The sequence below is a fragment of the Stegastes partitus genome, unplaced genomic scaffold, assembly GCF_000690725.1.
Source record: "Stegastes partitus isolate 25-593 unplaced genomic scaffold, Stegastes_partitus-1.0.2 Scaffold1124, whole genome shotgun sequence".
Taxonomy (NCBI): domain Eukaryota; kingdom Metazoa; phylum Chordata; class Actinopteri; family Pomacentridae; genus Stegastes; species Stegastes partitus.
This window is the reverse complement of record NW_007578855.1, coordinates 68,877-85,809: the sequence shown is the minus strand read 5'-3', so window position 1 is coordinate 85,809 and position 16,933 is coordinate 68,877. Positions and strand designations below refer to the sequence as shown.

General features: G+C 43.8%; 2 protein-coding genes across 5 annotated transcripts in view; one reads left to right on the top strand and one right to left on the bottom strand.

Moving 5' to 3' along the window:
- The window catches only part of LOC103368112 (ADP-ribosylation factor-binding protein GGA1), a 16,119-nt gene extending 9,017 nt beyond the window's left edge, over nt 1-7,102 (bottom strand). The window contains exons 1-13 of one of the 2 annotated variants that reach the window (XM_008296367.1): nt 7,033-7,102; nt 4,820-4,904; nt 4,521-4,596; nt 4,324-4,422; nt 4,102-4,225; nt 3,841-3,941; nt 3,604-3,684; nt 3,080-3,217; nt 2,891-2,972; nt 1,690-1,803; nt 1,437-1,589; nt 973-1,046; nt 682-869 (exon numbers count right to left, since the gene is read on the bottom strand). In XM_008296367.1, coding sequence (XP_008294589.1) covers nt 682-869; nt 973-1,046; nt 1,437-1,589; nt 1,690-1,803; nt 2,891-2,972; nt 3,080-3,217; nt 3,604-3,684; nt 3,841-3,941; nt 4,102-4,225; nt 4,324-4,422; nt 4,521-4,596; nt 4,820-4,904; nt 7,033-7,075 — 1,358 coding nt within the window. In that variant the 5' untranslated portion in view covers nt 7,076-7,102. The remainder of the gene's footprint in view (nt 1-681; nt 870-972; nt 1,047-1,436; nt 1,590-1,689; nt 1,804-2,890; nt 2,973-3,079; nt 3,218-3,603; nt 3,685-3,840; nt 3,942-4,101; nt 4,226-4,323; nt 4,423-4,520; nt 4,597-4,819; nt 4,905-7,032) is intronic. The other variant, XM_008296368.1, reaches the window with a different exon arrangement.
- A 1,470-nt stretch (nt 7,103-8,572) lies between these two features.
- On the top strand, nt 8,573-16,927 carry LOC103368110 (MICAL-like protein 1). 3 transcript variants are annotated; one of them, XM_008296363.1, is made up of 16 exons: nt 9,061-9,136; nt 9,233-9,405; nt 10,173-10,221; nt 10,594-10,735; nt 11,048-11,133; nt 11,696-11,838; nt 12,065-12,576; nt 12,691-12,736; nt 13,710-14,295; nt 14,886-15,008; nt 15,251-15,377; nt 15,474-15,564; nt 15,679-15,752; nt 16,430-16,544; nt 16,630-16,676; nt 16,793-16,927. In XM_008296363.1, exons 4-16 carry the CDS (start codon nt 10,651-10,653, stop codon nt 16,915-16,917), a joined length of 2,160 nt encoding a protein of 719 aa, XP_008294585.1. In that variant the 5' UTR covers nt 9,061-9,136; nt 9,233-9,405; nt 10,173-10,221; nt 10,594-10,650; the 3' UTR covers nt 16,918-16,927. The 3 variants fall into 3 exon arrangements, with proteins under 3 accessions (XP_008294584.1, XP_008294586.1, XP_008294585.1); XM_008296362.1 differs by lacking the exon at nt 9,233-9,405 and having other exon boundaries at nt 8,573-9,136; XM_008296364.1 differs by lacking the exons at nt 9,233-9,405; nt 16,430-16,544; nt 16,630-16,676; nt 16,793-16,927 and having other exon boundaries at nt 8,573-9,136; nt 15,521-15,564.
- Nucleotides 16,928-16,933: the final 6 nt, after the last annotated feature.

The following is a 16,933-nucleotide window of genomic DNA, read 5'->3' as shown; positions in this document are numbered from 1 at the left end:
CCTCAACAGAGGTGGAGGTCTGAGGCATCACCTCTCACCTGTTTACAAGATGAACCCACATCCACACCTAGCCTCAAAAGACCTTAAGGAACCCCAGTGTGTCAGGGGGAGCACTAACGACTCACATAACGAGGGGGAGGAGCAACAAACCTCCAATTAAAACTGAAACTCAGGTGTTAACAGCTCCTTCAGGATATCAGTATCTGGAACTCCCAACTAGTCAGTCAGAGCTGATGAAGCCTCTTGGATGAGAGGTGGAACGTCTTCAAGGAACTCAAGCAGGTCCAGCTGCTATGATTAAACTACGAGAATAATTATGACATGGAGAACTCAAAACCTTCACAGACATGCTTTTCACAAGTCTTGGTCACAATTCACAAACAACTGAAAAAAATGCTCAAATCAGTAGTGTTGGTGTATTTAAATGTGCTAAAAGTTGTCTTAGTTTTTGGGCATAAACACGAGCCAGAATGCCAGAGGGAGGAGTTCAGGTGGAAGCTGTAGAAGTGTCTCATGTTTAAAAGACAGACGGCTGGTTCCATTCTAACCTACTTTAATCAGGTACGTATTCCAAAGCACACCAAGCCGACACTAAATCTCACAGCATTAGTTCAATCTTGAGGCTATCTTCTACAGATTTAGCCATAAACGACTTAAATGTGTTTAAATGTAGTCGGATACCATTTGACCTGCAGGCCCTCTGGAGGCAGGGACTGCTGCAGCAGCGTCTTTCCCAGCAGGTCCAGCTCGTCCAGGGCAGAGTTCCCGGGGGTGGAGCCAGACGAGAGGGGCTGAGAGTGGGAAGGTGGGTCCGGGCTCAGGAGGAGGCTGGGTGCTGCTGGGATGTCTGCGTCGATGCTGTCAGAGGACTGCAGGGAGAGAGCGGTGGGTGAATAAAACAGCGGTAAACATATCCTGTTGGATTTCAATACAAAACACAAACCCACCAGCTGTGATACTGGATCCACTCACCTGGAAGGAGTCCCATGCTGTGGAGTCCTCGGGCTGCGACGGAGGGTTGGAGGTGTGTGTTCCTTCACTCAAACCTGCGTGATGAGCAAAGACTGGCGTTATGTCAAAATAAAACACATTTTGAAGTTTCCCTCTGTCTGTTTCAAACGTGTGCTCCAACTCATGGAGATATTTTTACAATTAAACGACCATCCAGCAAACTATTGTTCTGATATTCATCTGCAGAAACTCTTGACAGTTATTTGAACTTTTAAGGTGCAGTGTGGAGAATTTAGCGGTATCTAGTGATGACAGACTCCGTGGACTCCTCTGTACATATAAAGGACTCACTCTAAGCTAACAATAACATTCTTATTTTATTATTATTCTATACTAATGGAAGTATAATTACAAACAACAGAGGCCCCTAAACTCTAAACGCTGGACCTTTAATCTGTTAGAGTGTTTGTTTGACGTGCTGTTACCAAGTGACATGAGCTCGTCGTCAAGGAGACTGATCCCCATCTCCTGCGAGGGGGCGTTAAGGCTGTCTGTCGGAGTGGGAAACTCTGGGAAGGAGGGAGGTGACTGAGGTGAAGTGTCCAAACCTGAGAGATCGAGCAGGGCTGTCCCTCCTTCTGGCAGAAACAGATTCAGGTTTCAGACGACTTACAACAGAAATCATTTCAGCCGTAACTCAGACGGTCAACTGAAGCGGTCTTTCTGTGCTTCACCCACCGGTTTGTTTCTGTGCGTTTAACGTGTTGTTTCCGTTCACGATCTCCCCCTTCACCTGCTGCTTGTACAGGTTGATGACGTGAGTCAGGCTGTCGTTGGCCTGCAGGATCTCCGCTGCAGAAAGACACGAGACATTCTCAAGATCGGACCGTCTGTTGCAAATGCTCAACGCTTTTGGTTGTACGGATCATCTTATGGGCTTATTTAAAAACAAATATGAGAGAAAGGTTCACTCTTTGAAGCTCTGTGCGATTTAAAGGGTCAGTATGAATCAGCTGTAATGATCAAGTGTAGCTGATTATCTGTAGTCAGGTATGCATCTGCACATGGTTCCACAAATGTCTCACATTTATTTCTCCTCCATAAGGGCAGCATCAATAATCAAGGACTTGCAACATGACGATCTGATCGGCAGCCTTTAATAGAAATGATGCATTTTGATGTATAGTCATGACTCGATAATCTGACACTAACCTTCTCTCAGTATCTATGAGCCAATGTCACTGAACAACTGTGTCATTAACCTGTGTAATGGTTCATTTCATCCAACAACATAGTGATGATAAAATGTTGGACTGAGGGCAGGGACGGGTTTCCAGGATATCCTGACTCACGGAGACAGAAAAGCATGAGCGCTCACACCTACAGCCAATTTAGAAGCAACAATTATCCACATGCATGTCTTTGGACTGTGTAGAAAACCCGCACAGCACAGGGAGAACACGCAAGCATGTAAAGCCACACACAAAGGATTAAATCTAGCAGCAGGTTCAAACCCAGAACCTTCTCCCTGTGAGGCAACGGTGTTAACCACTGCTCCACCCAACAGAGGATGTATGGCTCTCCCATTACTTCATATATCACCAGTGACAGATGAAATGTTAAATCAAGTCAACTGCCAAAATAACGACATTTATTTGAAGTACATAAATGAGTAAATTACAGGGTTTTACTAAAGCTGCACGTCAGCCTGGCTGCAACAGAGACGGCATGTAAGGAGTGTAAAGTAAAGAGCATCGAAAAGCATGATTGCAAAAACAAAAGCTCGTCAAAATCAATGAGCATTTGTGTCCTCAATCACCGAGAGCTGGTCTGATCGCCACCAGCCTGGTTTCACATTTAATAATATCTGTCCTCAGAGTCCCAGTTACATCAGCACCGTAATGTAAAAATAAGAATGATGAACAAAAACGACGCTCACCCAGAGCTTCATCGTTGTCCTCCGTATCACTCGCCAGTCTGAACAGCGTCGGCCTCATCTTCTCGCAGCGCTGGTACAGGTCCTGACCACAGAGCACAAACGACACATCAAGTTTCTGATGTACACCTCAGGCTACAGCTGGAACCGAACAGACAGCTCGAGGCTAGAAGCGTCTTGCCTTTACTGTACCTGTATCAGCTCAGCGTTGCTCTGGTTGGTGCTGCTGCTGTCGTAGTCCTGCAGAAGCTGAGTCAGCAGAGAGACGCTCTCCTTCACCTCCTGGATGGCGTTCACCCGCTTCGACACCTTCTCTGCTCGCTTCTGATCCTGCAACAGACAAGACGTTCAAAAGAAAAATTTCACAAGCTGCACACATGCTCGGCCACAGTGGAAAGATAGCCAAAGGCATGAATGCAAAAGTACGGTGAGTTCAGGAAGAGGCCACGAAGAAGTCCAGGGATGAGAGAAAGGAGCAGCTCGTGTTACCCTTGAAATCAGGACAAGTTTGCTCCTGACTTATTCTGAATCACTCTGCCAGTGACACACAAAACCCCCCCTGGGCGTTCAACCAATTTCAGTTTGAGGAAACGGGTGCAGAGTTTTACTTCTTTTCTTTAAAATCACACACACACACATGACTGTGTGTCCAGCAGTAAGAAGTGGCGGTGCAGTTACTGTATAACACATGAACGTGACGGAGGACAGGCGGTTACCTCTTGGACCATTTCTTTGATGAGTTTGTTGGCGGCTTTCAGGTCCTCGGGGTGCGAGCTATTCAACAGACGAGACAGCATCTGACAAAGCAGACAGCCACATGGGGAGAAATGAGTGAAAAGGCTTTACAGCTCCCACAGATAAGAGACGCACAATAACAACGGCGTGCACAGTGGATAAGAACCAAAGCAGCTCATCATATCGTAGCTTCATATTACTGAATATCAAGTCTTTACTTTAGACTTCTCCTCGTCCTCAAAAATGGCATTCTTGGGTCTGGGTGGAGGAAGGCTCAGTAGTTTGTCAGGAGGCAGCTCCGGGTCTTGTTTAATAATACCTGGTTTACAAGCACAGAACACGAACAAGAACAAATCATTACTGTTTAGCTGCTTTAGCCCTTCTAACAAATGTAAAGCATTTCATTCAAGCTAACGATAAAAATGCTAACTCTTAGCGCTGCTCCAGTGTCAGTCGTCTGACCACACATGGCCTCCTACCTTGTTTCTTCAGCATCTGATATGCATCTGAGATCTTGGCCTCTTCAGGTAACCCCAAAGTCCAGCTGTAGATCAACTCCAAAACCTTCTTTTTTACTGGTTCGGGCGACCGTGAGCCCAAGTACTGAGTGGGAAAGTGAAAACGATGCTCTAGTGATTCACACACAACAGATAAAACATTAAAAACACAAACACAAGTCGAGGCACTCTGGAAAGTCGTACCTTTGGAGAAACCACTTTGATGAGTTCATTGAGAAAACGGAACTTGCCCACTTCATTGTGGAACCTTTTCCCGCAGTTTTTCATACACGTCTCCAGGACCTTTTGATAAAACAAAAACAGACGAAATCTCAGAAACAGTAACAGTGCGATCTGTAGAGTTAAAGCCGCTGTTAATTCTGTTTTACATCTGAACTCACCAGCAGGGCCTGCATGGCCTCCCACTCCTGTGGAGACTGGATCTTGTGGGCCAGGAGCCTGGTGGCCAGCTGAGGTCTGCAGCACAGGTCACAAACAACACAACTTTCACAGGAGTGCACACAGCAGGTGAAAGAAAGTCTTAAAATACAGCAAGAGAGCACAGCAAGATCTGATCAAGATAAAAGCACTTATTTGACTTTTAACACTGTCAACGTGAGATTTTTTACACTAGAATTAGCAACAACCAGACCATAGTTACAGAGTGATGTAACATCGTGGCCCCGGGGCCAGCTCTTACCCCTCCAGATCATTGTTGAGCTGGTCACAGAAAGCGTGGATACTACTCCAGTCTGTGTCTCTGTTCAGCGGGTTTGTGGCTCTGTCTGAAACGTGAGCAAACGGAGGACAACACAACACAAGTGACAGATGTTATTTCAGCATTACTGCACGATAACAACATTGTTTTTGTGATATGTGAATAATACATATGCATTGAGTGTTACAGGTTGCATATCTTTCTGAACTGACTTGATGTTTTCATATTTGACCATCCATATCTGGTCAGTTGTCAAACAGCTGCTTTATTCTGTACTTCTATCTAAAAATAATGCAATTAAAGTATTAAAATATTACAACAATGCAACACAAGTTAACACAGTCAAACAGAACCACTGACTACAGTTCCCAAAATGACAATAAAGCTTAGTTACTACCCATCTACAACAGTTTCAACAAAAATTAAAACTGCTCTTAGGTCGTGTTACAGCGTACAACAGAAGTGAGTACACCCCTGTGCAATATCATTTAAATGTGAAATGACTCAAAACGTTTTCATCTCACAATAACTGCATCATTTCTAAGTTGAACAGGAGAGTATTTCCTCCTACAAACAATCAAAACCAAATGCTTTGGAAGGACTAGATTGAAAACACATGCAGCAAAGCAGAACCTGAACGCTACAGAAGTGAACACACCTGTGACCGCTGACACACAAATAAGAAAACCTGATATCACTAAAAACAAAAGTGGTGAGGTGGTTTCTGAGTTTTTAAATTCCCAGACAGGGCACTCTTTAGCTCTGGAAAACACACGTGCAGCTACTTCAGACTTGACGACGGGATTGTCAATGAACATCAGACAGTGTGAAGAACATTCAGCCTCTATGAACGGCATGACTCTGCTGAAGAATATGAGAAGAGGCCTCGTGAATATCGGCAGAACGTTCTTTGATCTTCAGCTCTGATGAGGCTCAGAATGTTTTGTGTGAACCCTGCCAGAGGGAAAACACAGTGAATGCATAGTTCTGAGAGTGAAGCGTGGAGGTGGGAGGTGTGACGACATGGGGCTGCACAGGTGCAAAAGAAGGGAGATGGTATTTATAGCTGGCACCACCTGTGGATGGACCGACATACTGGCTGACTGGATGACTCCCAGTCTGCAGAAGGTTGGTTCAGATGATAATGATCCAAAGCACACCGGAAGAAGAATAAACTCTAACCCGACCAGGTGCGTCGCCTGACTTGATGGAACATTTTTTGAATATTTTAAAAAGAAACACACACAGGCCCTTTGGCAAAGAGGAGCAGGAGGGGGAAAGGCTTCTGAAGAATGACAGAACATGTCTCCAGAAACTTGTGAAACGCTGGAGTCCTGCGTGACAAGCAGGACTGAGTGTGTCACAGACAAAATTCAAATCCCTGTATAATAAAAATGGTGCTGACTTGTTGCGCTGAGCCTCTACTGTGGGACCTGTAACAGCAGGATTTTTACATAAAATACCTCCTGTTCAGCAATAATTTAGAATCACCTGACATATAAGAGACTGCACAGGGGTGTACTCACTTCTGATGAACTTTCTCCCCCCTTTCTTTCTTACATTTTAGCTTCATTTGTGTGGCTGCTAAACTACCTACTGAGCTGTGACTGTCTTCTTTTGACAACAACAACATCAATATTCAGACACACAGTAATGACTATAAATAAGGATGGTGAGTCAGAACTAACATGCATGAGCTCAGCGAGCAGGAAAGCTGAGGAAGGCCTCCGGGCTCGCTGAGTGACTTCATAATCTAAAATTCATTAAGAGTGTGCCACATAAGCCAGCATGTCACTGTGCAGCAAACACACGGGGCAGGTGCTAAGACGTTGTAACGCTAGCTAGCTAACTGTGGCACAGTCTCGGTTTTTCTAACGAGGTCACCGGTTTTCCGAAATCTGCATCTGACCAATGTGTCTAAAAATGGTGCCCCGGTCGTGTTGTCGCCGCAGCCAGGCTGAGCTATCGAGCCGTGAAGCTAAAGCTCCGCTCGGCTGTGTGTTGACAGCTGGCAGGCTCACAGCTCCGGAGCTTTAGCTTTAGCATCCTGGATGTGACGGCGGGGTCCCCCCTACCGGGGCGCGGGCAGCCGTGTGCCGCTGTCAGCGCATCTACAACAGCTTCCATAAGACAACATGTCATCGTCCGGGTCTCCAGACAGCGGTGACTCGGAGGAATAAGTTTAAAACACTCACTGATACGAGACTCCAAACTCTCCGCATCGGGCGGCGCAGCCATCACTGCGAGATTTATGTGGGGGCTCAAGTCTCGCGAGAGGAGCACAGACACGTAGAGAGGCGGAAGAGACTCAGAACTAGAAAACTTAGAGAGAACTCTGACATTTATGAATCTAGAACACACCTGCTTTTCAACTCTTAGGGGTCAATTTAAAAAAAGAAGAAAAAATTACATAGAGGACAAAAATACCTTGGTAAAAATACTGCTAATAAACATTAAGCAACACATTTTCCCCACTTTTAGTGTATTCAGTTTCTTTAATCACCATTAATCCTGATGATACTCATTCAGTTTCTAAATTTTAACCCTTTAAATGACTTTTTTTTACATGATGTTTTTGTGAAGAGGATTTATTAAGGATTATCACAATCTGAGATATGTCAATGGTCAGCAACAACATTTATTTTGCTGAATTATTAAAGAACCCAACACATTAACTTGTATGTGTGGTTCTTTTATGTTGTGCACTGCTTCAGAGCTTTTATATGCTTTTTGTTTGTCCTATTATCTTATGTTACTGTAGAAAAAGCAAAGAATTATAAGATCACCTTGAAAAGTGTATTTTTCAAAACTGTCAAACACACAAGCATCTCCAAAACTCAAAATCCTGTTGTAACCCATATACAGACATGGATTGCATCTTTCAGGTGTGTGTGTGTGTGTGTGTGTGTTGTGAGTTTTACACTAGTAACAAAATCAAAAAAGCATTTTTTGCCACGAATGTGATTAAGAAGTGTACCCGTGGATGGATACAACCACTCTGGCAAGAATAACTTCTATGATCACCAAACTTCGTCAAGTCAGGCAACAGAACCATACTGGAAATTAAACTTCTTAAAAATTAAAAGCACTCCAGGTGACTCGCATATGCTAATCAATATAGAAAATATATTTTTTTAAAAAGAAACTGCATCACAGACGAAGTTCATTTACTTGAGTTTCATCCATAAATAACCTGAAACTCGTCTCATAGTTTATTTTTTGCTTTCAATACTGGAAAGGTTAATATTATTTTGATGTTTGACCGGAAGTACTGTTAAACAATCCTTTACTTTACGGATGCTTAACTAAACAAATGGGGGATTTTTGAAGAGAAAAAAAAGTGTTTTCTAAGCAAACAGGACATTTTTAAAAGGATTATATTTAACAAACTCAATGGGAAAATGCATATAAAATGGGAATTTTCTATTTACTTTTGACTACAGCTACTCTTGTCAGATTGGACAGAATGGCACAAATACTGACCAACTATCAGGGAAGATCTTGGCACTGATAAAGAAAAAAAAAATGTCAGGAGCTTAGAATAAATGACCTGTTTCTGTGAAGCTGTGATGCATTTTTCATTCTGATTAAAGTCCAGCATTTAGCTGACATATAGCGACTGGCAGACGTCTGCCAGGCCTGCTGCCGGGAAATAAACCCGTAACCAGAAACCTCTGCTTCCTAATTATAGAGGAGCCGCAGCTCCGCGGCGCCCCCCAGCGGCAGCTATTGTCCGTGACGGTGGAGCACAACGAGGAGAAGTATGGAGCGAGTAACGGGACGGGGCTCGGACCAGGAGCTGTGAGTGTTTGCAACGCTGCAGGTCTGCGGAGGACGCTTCAGGCTGAGGAGCTGCTTTGCGGTGGAACAAGTGAGTCGCAGTGAGAGAGCGGAGCCGCAGAAAGTGTTTGCGGCGAGAAGCGATGCAAACTCGCCCCAGCCACCTCAGTTTTTTTTTTTTTTTCTTTGACAAAGAAACATAAAAGGAGTAAAACACGAGTTCCTTCCTTCCTTCCTGCTGCTTCGACGCGCAGGTTTGTGCGCTGAAAGTAGCTGCTGGTTTCCTGGTTCCTCTGCAGACCTGCCAGCTGAACTTCACACCTAGATCACACCGTGCCATGTTGGTCCGGTCCACATGTCACAGTCTGGACGCGGAATGACAACACCGAGGGCTCTACAGGACTGGTGCCGCGTCATGTGCGCCAGCTACCCCAACGTGGACATCAGGGACATGTCAACCTCATTCAGAGACGGACTTGCGTTCTGTGCCATCATCCACAGACACCGGCCTGACCTGATGTGAGTAGCTTCAGGTGGCTGTTATCTCGGTATCTCTGGCTTGTATCTGCTGTGGAATTTGTCAACACAGTAAACATTGACGTTTGTCCTTATCAGTTGTTGGGGTCCTGGCTGGAGACTTATGTGACTGGGACGCCTCCAGACTGCCTGACGTGCAGGCTAATCTGGAGCACAGAGGCACCTGGACAGTGTCTAGGACTAATCCGTTGCTTAATCTCTCCCTGTCTCTCTTCTTAACCTCTTCTTGTCCACTTTAATGGGATCAAATGGTTTGTTTTTACCTTTTACCTAGAATCACGTCTTTTAATCTCTGATCGTTTGCTGTGAGTCTCTGATTAATCATCATTCAGAGTATAATAGAGTTTGACTGTTTGGTGTGGACCTGCTCAGAGGTGGCCACAGCGAACGCCTCGTCCTGCCGGTGAAGCTCACAGGTGGGATGATATGAGGGCTGCAGAACAACATAAGAAGGGAGACCGCGTTTATAGATAATAAATGCCTGTGGATGCACCAAAGTACTGGTCTGCAGAAGCTTGGCACAAGAGAAATATCCGGGCTTGATAACAATCCAAAGGAAAATCACAGAAGAGTTTCTAAAGAAAGAGCAAAGTGACGACTATGACATGTCGCCTGACTCTAATCGAATTAAACAATTTTGGGGTATTAAAAGAAGAAACGCCTCCAGCAAAGAGCAGCTGAAAAACGATGAAGAGAACATGTTTGCAGAAGTTGTGCAGCACTTGAGGATTGAATCTGTCCTCAGAAATAAAGGCACAGCATCCAAAAATTAAAGATTTGAGTCTCTGTGATACTGACTTTAGCTGCTCTGAGTTTCTACCATGGTGCCTCTGTTTTTAATACAGTTAATCTAAACTTAGTTTTTAATTTGACAGAAGAACAAATATTCTTTAGAAGTAACACAATAACCGTAAAGTTATTTAGAATCGTTTTAACATTTTAGTGATGCTGCACTCACTTCTGTTGTTTGTTTCATCATCAGTTAATCAAACTCTCCCTTTTCTTCCTCTTGCTCCAGAGATTTCAGTTCCCTCTCCAAAGACAATGTCATTGATAACAACAAACTGGTGAGTCATTTCCATCTGGGTTTGCAAGCATTTGTGTGACCTACAGTTGAAACCAGAAGTTTACATAGGCTGTACACAAAGACACCGTCTGACATTAAATCAGACTAAACGTTTCCTGTTTCAGGTCAGTCAGGATCACCAATATCATTTCTATTTGCTAAACACCAGAATAATGAGAGATTTTCTTTATTACTTTCTCAAAGTCAGAAGTTTACATCCAGCTCCTTAGTATTTGGTTGCGTTGACTTTAAACTGCATGACTTGGGTCAAACGTTCTGGGTTTCCTTCCACAAGCTTCTCACAATAGTTTGATGAATTCTGGCCCATTCCTCCTCATTTGCCCTCATTCTGTTTTTCTCTTGGGGTCTGTAGGCATTTGAGGTTGCAGAAACAAAGCTGGGGATCCCTGCCCTGCTCGATCCAAAAGACATGGTTTCCACCAAAGTGCCTGATTGTTTAGGCGTCATCACCTACCTTTCTCACTACTACGTCTACTTCAGCAAGAAGGCTGGTGGTGTGTTGAGTATAAACATTTTGTTCTGTCCAGTAGTTCTTAATTATATGCTTTGATTCACTTTACTGAGGTACAGGACTGGTGAAGGGTAATTAAAGGCCCTTACAGGAGGATCATATCTGTGGGGTTTTACAATATCTACAAATTCATAGAGAACTGGCTTTAGCTTGTACTTCTTCATCACCTCCATCATTAGTAGTAGTGAGCTGTTCTCCACGTGAATGTAAACTTCAAACAGTCCACTCCCCGGCACATTTTCATCTCAACATTCCCGTTTACCAAACTGTGCTCCATTTCAATGTGACTTTCCAGGTCCTTCCAGGTTGTCGTCATCACCCGTCGCTGTCTTAAACAATCTCACAAAGAGTAGAAGCTCTGATGGTCTGAAACGCCTGAAGGTAACGGTTTTCTCTTTCCTCATCATCTAAACTTATGATCCTCTCTGGCGGGAGTCGAGGCTTTCTCTACCTTGGTACCGTGTTCACATGGTGTATTTGATGTGCTGGATGAAGCATTATGAGCATCATTAGCAGCCTGCACCATGACGACGGAGTATTTCCATCTCAAAACTGCAGCGTTCTGATAACAGCCTCCAAAATGTCCGTCCACTGTCTGGTCAACTCGGATTAGTCTTCAAGAGAACTAGGTTCTTGTTTGAACCTATATAACTGAAATACTCCATATTACAACTTGACACTGAGTAGTTTTGCAGTTTTTGAGCAGAGTCGTAGGTGAGCTGGTGTGCTCGAGCTGCAGCGAGTGTTGGAAAGGTGAGGGAAGAAAGATCTGCACATTCTAGAGGGAGCAACATTTACAATTAAGCCATTTTTGAAGCATGAAATGATCATTTTCTTGGAGATAACTTCTAAATGTATGACTCAGATACACAAAGATGAGTTAAAGCGGCGTCCAGAGAGGGACTTCAATCATCCGGGTGTCTGCTTTCTCTTCTCTTTTCAGAGCCTGACTGATCTGGAAACCAGTCGAGAGGATCATTTTTCTGACACGAGACCACGAACAGTGTGTAGTTTATGTTTCAAGCCTGTGCACCTCATACAGAGACTTTTAACAGATGGAAAAGTTTACCATCGCGCCTGTTTCAGGTAACGGCAGCTTTTATTTTTTCTGCTTCTGTTTGTGTCTGGATGCACCCAGTTAGTGTGCATCTGGAAAGGAATCAGTATCTGAGCTCAACCTCACAGCTAGAGATGAAAACTGCCTTTTTGTTTGTTCATTCAACGATTGACTATATTTGGGTGCAATTTCTATGAAAACCATGAGTGTGTTCTTGATACTTTTACAGCAGCTCATTTCATTTTTGTCTTTCAGGTGCAAAGTGTGCCACAGCAGCCTTCTACCAGACTCCTACACGTGGGAAAGTGATACCGGCTCCCTGATCTGCAAGTACCACATAACAGACAGTAAAAGTGCTCACGTCAGCCCCAATCAGCAAACTGGATCCACTGATAATCAGCCCGAGCGTAAGTTTCAGGGAGGTTATTTTTCTCTGGCTGGATTAGCCATCACCAGCGTCCCGACTTATACCAAGAAACAAGAGTCGCAGGTCAGACAGGTTTGTAAAACGCCAGAAACAGATGATGGGGAACGGCGGGAGAAGAGCCGAGAGATTAAAGACGGAGAAAAGTCATCCGTTGAACCTTCCCGTCTTCCTCAACCCGGTGTTAAAGAAGACAGGGAAGTAAAGCAGAAGACCCCCGAGCTCTCTTCACCCGGCGGTCGTCCTGTTCCGGCCCCCAGACGAATGCTGGACTCCTCCGTCGTCCCGGTTCCTGCACCCAGGATCAAAACATCCCAGACCGCGATCAGCTCCCCTGCTGAAGGTAAACAGGCACAGTATTGTTTCGTTGTGTTTGTGTGTGCTGTGATGGTACATCCACGTCTGTCTTTTGTGACAAAGACAATGAAGACGGTTTCCTCCTTTGTTTTCTGTGCAGCCAGTTCATCAAGTCCAAGTAAATCTCCACCGACGTCGTCTCACATGTAAGTGCACAGAAACAGTCTGTTCTCAGCTTTCATTTTGCACAAACTGGAACTCTCGCCTGTATTTCTGTTAAATCTCATACATAATCATGATCCCTTTTCTTCTGCACACTTCTCATTTCAGGTGATATGTACACCGTTGCCCGTAAAGTTGGAATAGTTTCAGTTTTCAGACACGTTCCTCTTTTTATTTCTATTTATACACATCAGTAATCACTCTGACCACGTCCACTGATCACAGACTGAGTCCCAGTTAGCAGGTGGAACCAGTTCTGACTTCAGGATGTGACTGAAGAGTGGGACGTCCTGAACATTGACTCCATCAACCAGCTGGTGGACAGAATGCCACCATGTCTGATCAGTGTCAGGTGGCCAGACTCAATATTAGTGATATTTGAAAGAGTAATATTGGACACGAAATCCTCTCAAATATGTGTTTCCTGCTAAATTGACGAAGCAAAACCCTTTTTCCTGTTGTTCAATCCCCCCAATTTAGTTTAAGCCTGAATACACAGTTTGCAAAAGTTAATTGTGGTTTAATTGTCACTTATTATGATATCAATAAAGTTCTGAGAAGATACACACGTTATCTATCAAGAATAAACCGCATTGTCACAATCATTTCATAGGAAGAGTTTAAAAAACATTTTATTCCAACTTTATGGGCAACAGTGTGTGTGAAAAATTATTATGGTTGTACATGAATTAAGAGAAAATTTGCAAAAAAACAAAAAACAGTCGGAACATTAGAAGTCTAAATGTTATAAAAATCCCAAAACACAGCTTAAAAAGCGCCTCTTAAAATGGTGCAGTTTGCTGTCATGATGCTAAATAAGCTGACCAGCTGGTTGTAGGACAGACTGTACGTTTGGACTAATAGCAAAAAGACTTACAGTAACATACAGGAACTAGTACACCTGCATAACTGGTCTTCTCTATTACATATATGTTTATATTCCTGGACTTCCTGTAGAAACAGCCCTAAAGTGCAAACCAACCACCCCTGGATGACCATCGTGCATCCTGGACCTTGGACACAGCTGCCTCCAGCTCCAGCTCCTGTCCCTGCTCCTCGATCCAAATCCGTCTCCAACCTGCGGGTGTCGTGGAATCGACCCAAAATGCTTCCTTCAAATCCGTTTGAAGAGGAAGAGGAGGAGGAGGAGGAGGACACTCAGCCTCAACGTGAATCTGCAGAGCAAGCTAAGCTCTCAGCGGCAGCAGTCCATTCAGAGAACGGTGGGAACACAGATGCAGAAAATTGTGCCGTTAAATCAGAGGAGAAGAAAGTGAAACCAGATTTGAAAGAGGTTGGTGGCGACGCAGCTCCTGTCTCAGCAAAGGAAGTGACTGTGGTTATTAACAAAGTGAAAGCTTCTAGTGAACCAGCCGGAGATGCTCGTCAGATTGGTTCATCGGGTGAGACTGAAGCAGCACCAACACAGAGCCACGTTTTCCCCAGAAGTCTTTCTGTACCAGCGATCACATCCGACCACCCTCAGACTCGCTCCGGGCCTGTTGGTCCGAAAGAGGCAAACGAAGCATCAGAGCAAAATAAGGTGAGATTAGAGATCAAGTCCCAGACCATCCATCCATCATCTCTACACCTTAATCCTCACTAGGGTCATGGGGGGCGGAGTCTATCCCAGCTGACTCAGGGTGAAGGCAGGTTCACCTGGACAGGTAACCAGTCTATCACAGGGCTACACTTAGAGACAGACAACCAAGCACACTCACATTCACACCTACGGACAATTTACAATCACCAATTAACCTCAGCATGTTTCTGGACTGTGGGAGGAAGCCGGAGAACCCGGAGAGAACCCACGCTGCACGGGGAGAACATGGAGACTCCACGCAGGAAGATCCCGGGTGTCCTCACCGGGACGCCAACCAGCGACCTTCTAGCCTTCTAACGGTGCTAACCACCGAGACACCTGCAGCCCTGGATTTGAGATCAAGTCTAATTGATAAAAATAATAATAATAATAATATTTTATTTGTATACCTGCTCTCACAGATTTTTTGATGTATTTATGTAAAAAGCAGGTTTCATGTCCGATTCTCTGTGTTTTTCATGATTTGATTTAGACAATCGCATGTGGGGCCCTTTACATATTTTTAAATTCTGTTTTCTTTCCATGTTTAGCCAGCCTGCAAAGAGAATCCTTTCGATCGACAACCTGCACTGACCAAATCAAAGACTTTTCAGGAGCTCTCATCCAGTCGCGGTCCTGCTCCCGGACACGGCTTCCCGCTCATCAAGCGGAAGGTACAGTCAATGAATGTAGAATAAACTCACACACCTGTTGTTCCCATACAATAAGCAAAACATCTGAGAGGCTTTTAGGTGAGCGTTTTTATCATCATCCTCAACCTTTACAGAAAGTCAGAGTTATGATGACTTCAGCCCTCATTATGAGCTCCAGTCATGACGAAATTCATGTTGCGATGTAACTTCATCATTGGTTTTGGATGAATTTTAACTTTTAGTCGTTTGTGTTTTTTTGCCAGGTGCAGACAGACCAGTGTGTTCCTACGGAGGACTTGCAGGTGCAGATGAGAGATGTGGATCAACATCTGGAAGCGCTGGAACAAAGAGGGGTTGAGCTGGAGAGGAATCTGAGGGAGTCCAAGAAAGGTACACCTCACCGTTCCTGTTGTTCTCATTTACTGGAGCAAAGTCACCGCTGTCGAATGCTTGATAGGTTTTGTCTCTCTGTCATTTACATGTCAGACAAAGAGGAGGAACACATGCTAACGGAGTGGTTCTGTCTCGTCCAGGAGCGCCATGTTCTGACGTGCCGTAATACAGAACTGGTTTATCTGTGAGTAAACTCCACAAACTCTGACTTCCACTGCTGATTATTCCTGAAAATGTTTTCTGAGTTTGGTGGGGGAAGAATAAAAGGTTTTTTTTTTTGTGTTGTTCCTTTTCGCAGGACAAAGCAGCAGAAGTTAGAGGACAGACAAGCAGATGTGGAGTACGAGCTCCGATGTCTCCTCAACAAACCTGGTCTGTGTGTTTCTTCACTTTGTCACACGATTGTCTGCTGACGTATCTCACAATAATAAGAATTGTGTAGCTCAGTAATCAGGGAAGTGATTAGGGAGACTTGTGAATGATTCAGGGATCAGTAATCAATAGGTCCATCATTTCTAGTTATACAATCTATAAGTCTGAAATTCAATTTGATTTATAGTGAATTTTAGTTTGATCAGTAGGTTTCCTCTGGCTGGAAATGACATAAAGAAGTGACATAGGACAGTAACACAATGTGTTGGAGGTTTTAATGAAGCATTTTATTTGTTTTTATCAGTTTTTCATACATATATCTTCACTAACAATGCCATGTCTAAGCTTCTAGTTTCTAGTTTTCTGTTCTAATACACTGTAAACTGAGAACAGCTGATGCAATACTTCCCTAGTAAGTTTCTAGTTAAGTGCAAGTCATGGCTGAGATCTAAAGTCTCACTGCTGTCAGAGTAAAATTTAATTTTCAGTTGTCTTTAAAAGAAAAGAGGAACTGAGATAAATGATCATCTCAGAAAATTGTTGCATGTTTTGGCTTTTGGGTTTGTTGCTATCTTGCTACCATGAGTCTGCCTTTCTGCATTAGGAGATAAATATGACATGAATAAATGATTTTTGATGTTCAGTTAAATCCTAAACGCTGTCATCTGCTCGCTCAGAGTGCGACTGGACTCAGGAGGATCGAGGTCGAGAGCAGCAGCTGATGAGCGAGCTGGTGGCCATCATCGAACAGAGGAACCAGATCATCAGCTGCTTGGATCAGGACAGGCAGAGGTACACAAGGGGAGAAAAACACCTACAAGTTAAGTTTTTTACATCCTTAGATTTTTATCTAAATCCACCTTGTCTCTGTGATTAGGGAAAGAGAAGAAGATCTGCTTTGGGAAGGCATGAAGAAGAATAAATGTGAGAAAATTACTTTTTATTTCACAAAGTGCCCCTAAAAAAATCTAATTTTTTTAATGTTTCTGGAACTCTTCTCTCTGCTTATGAAAACAGTTGGTTGTGTTGTCTCTCCTCAGACTCCCAGAAGGAAGGACTGAAAGAGCTCAAGAAGGCAAAAGGAAAGTTTAATCCCACTAAAGTATTCAAAATGCTGAACCATAAAACAGAGAGCAGCAAAGACTCCACGGACAAAAAAAACTGAAGAACTGTCATTACTG